A 5,643-nucleotide genomic window follows, 5' to 3' on the forward strand; every position below is an offset into this window, starting at 1 on the left:
AATTCGATAGAGCCATCAAATACAAGAAAAACAGAGCGAAAAATCTTCATTTTTTGAGCTCCTATCTATCTCTGCAAGAGCCAAAACTGAGCAAATAATAAACGTACCTTCATCACTTCTTTCGAGCCAAAACTGAGCTCTGAGGTCAGTATGCACTCGCCATCCATGTCGCCGTCGACGGTGCACATGGGAGCAACAGAGGGGAAGTCGGTGCTTCCGGTGGAACGAGAGGGGCAGTCTGTGCTTGCAGTGCCACGAGAGGGGCCGCCGGTGCTTGAAGTGGAACTAGAGGGGTTGCTGGCTTAAGTGGCACGACGAGATCTGGCCGCCATTCCCTCGACGAGAGCTTCAGTGGCACGGTGACATTTGCACAAGAACTGGGCCGCGGGATAGTTCAGAGATACTTCGGGGGGTTATCAGCAAAAATGCCCTTCACACATTAGGACGATCTAGGCATGCGTGGCAGCCCATGTGGCAAATTTAATTGCGCTTTTGGCCTTAATGAGTGCGCATCAGAGTTAATGTTCCACTTTTCTGGAGTTTTTTCGTTTATGTATGACTACGTTAACGTAGCGAAAGTTTATGTACCCCAGATGTAATTAACTCATTAATATAGACCAATGCTTGTGGTTGCAATTTCATGTTCGTCGGTGATGTATTGCTGCTCATGTGAGCTATGTGATTATAACTGGGAACTTTTCACCGCTCAATTCTTACCGGATCAATCTTTGTAAGTAATCCCCTTTCCCTACCCCTCTTATATTCACATGAAATTCAAGTGTGGTACACATGTGAGTATGTTTTGTTTCCCTCTGTTGTACACATGTGGTAATTTATTATCGCCGATTAAGAAAAAGAGCCACTACATTCTTGAATATCGAGATTGTGTTAGTTGGTTGAGGTTACCAGGTACGGATGTATATGTGTGTGCTCTTTGTATAGGTTTACTTACATTATTCCTAGACAAATGGAAATTATATACTTCCTATGTTCTTCAAAAAACATCTTGCTGGAAATTGTTTGGTGGTTTCAAATGCAGATTAAGATTTGAGTAGATGTTGCTTTCTGCAATTATCTTAATCTCAACCATAAGATTAAGAAAGAATAGTAGACATTAGATTCTTGAGTAAAAAAATAGAACCTTTGGTGAATTGTAGAAAGCAAGCTTTAATCGTTTGAGATTGTAAATAACCTGCGATAGAGACTTGACGGCCACATAATTATTTTACACTTACCTACTAAACCATGAAACTACATTGCCGAGCTTCGATATTTCGGAATATATCACATGGAAAATCGACTACAACCAACCAGATTGTTAAATCTTTATGTGTTTTATGCTGAATTCAAGATGTATGAATAAGCAAGAAAGCTTCTGAAGATATGAGTGTATCATTTCTTACGCAACTGCTACTACAATTGACTCCTTTCCAAGCACTGGTAAGATCTTTCAACAGATCTTAGCGACATCATCTATCTTCTTAAATTTATTGGGATATTATGTAGTTTCTTTTCCTCTAATAAGTTGCATCATGCTTAATAAGTTGCATCATACTTGCTGTAAAATTGTGCAGAAAGGCTACATTCTATTAATTTTGCATAGTCGATACTTTTTCAACTCATTTTGTATCAACTGATTACTTTCAATCTTTGTAGCTTTTATTGGTTCATGATTACTGTTGGATTTGCACATGAATAATTAAAAGCGCCATGACGTTACACATTTCCTTTCATTTTAGCTATTATAAACTTACTTATGTATCCAGTGTTAATTTAGTATGATATCTTTATATTCATATTAGTTTGGAAGGTCTTCGAGTGGCTTTGGTCATCTTAAATTTTGTGTAGTTTTTTTCATGTCCTGGTTTGCTTTGCGAAACAACATTAATATAGTCCTTGATCTGCACATGCCCAATTTCCTCATATTGTACAGTTTCCCATTCTAGAATAGTAGCCTTTCTGCACTGCTAAGATGTTCGAGCACGGTGACATGTTTAACTCATGTTTAATATTGTCAAAACTAAGCATATGGTTAGAGAAAGGGTTGCTTGCGTGCCATCCATGTCATAGAGAAAATGTTAAATTTCCTCTCTCCATTTCGTTACCATGAACCTAATGCTTTATTGATCTATTTTTAGTTTCTAGATGTTCTGCAGCTATATACACAAAGAAATAATGTATGTTGAGCTGTAGTTCTATTCCATAAGAAACTGATATAAACTGAGAATGGGGCAGAAAAATATGACTCTTCCTGCTGGCTCCCATAGGTGGCTTTACCATAGCCGTCAAGCCTTCAAATCCTGACGATAACAAGCAGCTCAAATCCAAGAAGAAAAGTAATTTAATTATGCCAAGACTACTATTTTTTGGGTATCTTTGTTTGAACTTTGCATTGGCATCATGTCCACTTGGACAATGTTTATATATTCCTTTGATTTTCACCCAAGAAAAATATATATTTTGAAATCTTCATAGGATATTTGATTCCATTTTTCCTATACAATAGACTAAATAGGCTACGCCCTTACATTCTATGTCGAGAAGTTATCCATCCAGTCGATTGCCATTGATTTATGTCATCCTAAAGTTTGAATTCATAATTTTATACCCGCAAACTCTGACATGGTTTGATTGAGACGTGCGTTGCACGTGCACACTTACTAGTATAATTAAAAAAATACATCTAACTCTCGCATCATATGATTTGCTTCTCTTTGGAAATGCTTCTCTTTGGAAATACATCTAACTCTCGCATCATATGATGGTCAATGGGAAGGCGGGATATGGGAGAGGAACTTTAGCGCTTGTTTTAGCGTGGTCATGGCATTTCTCGCCTTTTGCTTGTAGCAACGCACATGCATTTCTTTGCCAAGGTAGACCCATGATGAGAGTGAGGTGGGAGTCATGTGGTTTTAAAGGAGAGGGCTCCATGCAAAAATGTCTTCTTACAACGATAAACTAAACGGAAGGAGGGTAGTCCCGTAGGAAAAGGGAAGGGTGTCTCATAGAATGGATTTTTGTGTAGGGCCCATATGTTGGAGATAACATGAAGGACAATCCGGGCAACCATATTTTAGCACCACATGTGGTTTGAATTTGATGGAGTCCAGACTGTCTATACGGTTGAGTTTTGAGGAATCCGCTGGGCATCCGTACATGTCCGGACATATGAGGAAGAAATGAGCTTGAACCTTGAAAATGACCTTAACATTTGTTTGATTCATTTATATACACTATAGCCCGTAGCAACGCACACACGTTCTACTAGTTGCTGTGGTTGGTCACATGTGTCACTTTTTTTACCGTTTCTTGTATAACAAGGCATGTCGATGGATTGATTGGGAGGCTCTTTCAAATCCACTTAAATATTCGATAAAATTTGGGGTACAAATTCCAAATCCTTGTAAAAAGAGATTCGTAATCGAAACACAGATGAATTGAAGTCCTATCGCCGTGCATGTCGGTACGTAAGACTGTTTTATAGCCGCTTGATTACTCGGTAGCCCTATACTATCTGACTACTGCTTATTTAGGAGTAGTATAGTACTACGCGTATTAAGGAGAAGACAGAATATATAGCTATAATTTTTGCGCACAAGCACGGTTACATCTTGGTCAGTTGGAGGACGTTGATGGGGTTGACGAACGTGTGGTTGCCGACGAACAGCGTTTGCGCGGCGATGGTGGACACGGCCTGCGTCGGGTGGTTGGCGTCCCAGAACAGGAAGTTGTCGCGGTTGCCGCACAGCGGGACCGTCTGGTTACACCCTGACGCCCCAAACGGACCCTCGCCGCAGCACGCCACCTCAAGCTCCGTGAAGCCTACAACAGCAGGTAAAATGACACTTAGAAAAGATCCACGGTGTATTTGCACAGGCATGGAGCCGTGCTAAGGCGATTTGCTTACTCCAGTCGTTTGTCTGTGGGTTGGCGTAGACGAAGGAGACCATGGTGTAGGCGTCGCCGAGGGAGTAGGCCATGCCAGGCAGCTCGTTGGCCAGCTCCTCCAGCATCGCCGCCAGCAGCGGGTACGACCCAAGCGAGAGATCGTTGAGCGGGTCGAAGCAGCCCTGTGTGCCCATCTGCGTCAGCCGGCGCAGCCTCTGCGACGGAGTGCAGCCCAGCGGCGGGATGCTCACGATGCTGAACTTTCTCGCGCCCAGATGATACAGTGCCTGCCCGGAATTATACAGGTTCAGTACTCCAGTTTGCAGTTGTTATGGTTCGTCTGATGCTGTGGAGATGAACACAACTGCAGGCTACTCGTAATTTATTAGCTGAGTAGGCAGTGGTACCTTCAGATAGTGCTTGTAGGCGGCGACGAGGCCGAGCAAGAACTTCCTGTCGTTGCTGCGGGAGAAAGAGTACTCGAACATGTCGTTGCTGCCGGTGCTGATGAAGAAGATGGACTTGGAGAGGAGACTGGCCGTTCTCTTCGAGCCTGAAATCTGGTGCATGTGCTTGACAACCGTCGCGAAGGACTCGACCTGCTGGGTCATCGGAATGACCTCACCAACCTGCACATGATGTTCAGATCATGTCAAATGGTTGAAACGAAGGTTAATTCGTCGTAGTCAGGCTAACAATGTAGGAGTACCACTAGACGGCCGGTGCTATCCCCAAGTCCGGACCCTGCCGAGGCGAAGTTGAGGCCCTTAAACATCTGTGATCTGATGGTACGCCTCGTCAGGGAGAGGTAGGCCGGCGGGCTCAAGCGGAAGCCAAGGAATTGAGCTGTTCATCGTCGAATCGTGTCAGCTGTTAAGCATTGCCGATCGAGCTGGTGCTGAAGGAAGTAACCGCCGATCGAAAAGCTGCAATGCACGTAGTACCTAGCCGGTCTGCCGTGTTGAAGCCATTGCTGAACCTGCCGGTGGGCTTGGAGGTCGGGAAGTCCACGCCGTACTGCGGGAAGTTGGCTCTGCCCGCCTTGCGCGTGCCCAGGAAGTTGTTGTTGCCGACGTCGACGGTCGAGTCGCCGAACACGAAGATCGCGGGGACGAGCCGGGGCTGCCTCGCCTCGGCGTGCTTCGCCACGAGCACGAGCAGGCACAGAGCCACGACCACGTATGTAGCGGTTTTGTTGGCCATCTGGAGGCTCTGGAGCTTGCTGTGCTTGGGACTCTGCTTCAGGTGCTGAATGTTTCATGGTACGTCATGAAGAATATATAGGTCCCAGGGCACAGAAGCTACCCGGCAGTTCCCAATTTCCCATCGAGTTTCTCGCCCGCTAGCTGGGTTTTGGAGCGTTATCTACTTGTAATGTCAGCCGACTGCATGTCCTCATTACCCATCTTTTTAATAAAGTGGTTAAAGCTGTAAAGTACAGCCGTATAATCAAACAAAATCAAACAAATTATGCTCCAGATTGTGGTTAAACAAGTGCAGGCCTGCAGAACGGTGCCCTGGCCGGAGGCCAGAGACCAGGAACCGCGACGGAGACGACCGGCAGCCACACACACACACACAGCTGGTGCGGCTTTAGGACGGGCCAGCTGGGTGCATGGGACCAAATATGGCATGGCCTGCGTAACTGTAGTTACACGTTTGGACCTTGCGTACGGATTTACTGCACTAGCTAGAGCATCTGGCAACAGGACACATAAAATCCCTTCTGGCCTGCTCATCCGAAATTCTACTTGG

General features: G+C 44.9%; 1 protein-coding gene across 1 annotated transcript; it reads right to left on the reverse strand.

The window, feature by feature from the left end:
* Nucleotides 1-3,401: 3,401 nt before the first annotated feature.
* Nucleotides 3,402-5,091, reverse strand: LOC123406304 (GDSL esterase/lipase At2g04570-like). Its single transcript, XM_045099791.1, has 5 exons — nt 4,833-5,091; nt 4,598-4,734; nt 4,296-4,517; nt 3,908-4,175; nt 3,402-3,822 (listed from the first exon to the last, which is right to left on the reverse strand). Exons 1-5 carry the CDS (start codon nt 5,089-5,091, stop codon nt 3,605-3,607), a joined length of 1,104 nt encoding a protein of 367 aa, XP_044955726.1. The 3' UTR covers nt 3,402-3,604.
* Between the last annotated feature and the right edge of the window lie 552 nt (nt 5,092-5,643).

The sequence above is a fragment of the Hordeum vulgare genome, chromosome 6H (assembly GCF_904849725.1).
Source record: "Hordeum vulgare subsp. vulgare chromosome 6H, MorexV3_pseudomolecules_assembly, whole genome shotgun sequence".
NCBI lineage: Eukaryota > Viridiplantae > Streptophyta > Magnoliopsida > Poales > Poaceae > Hordeum > Hordeum vulgare.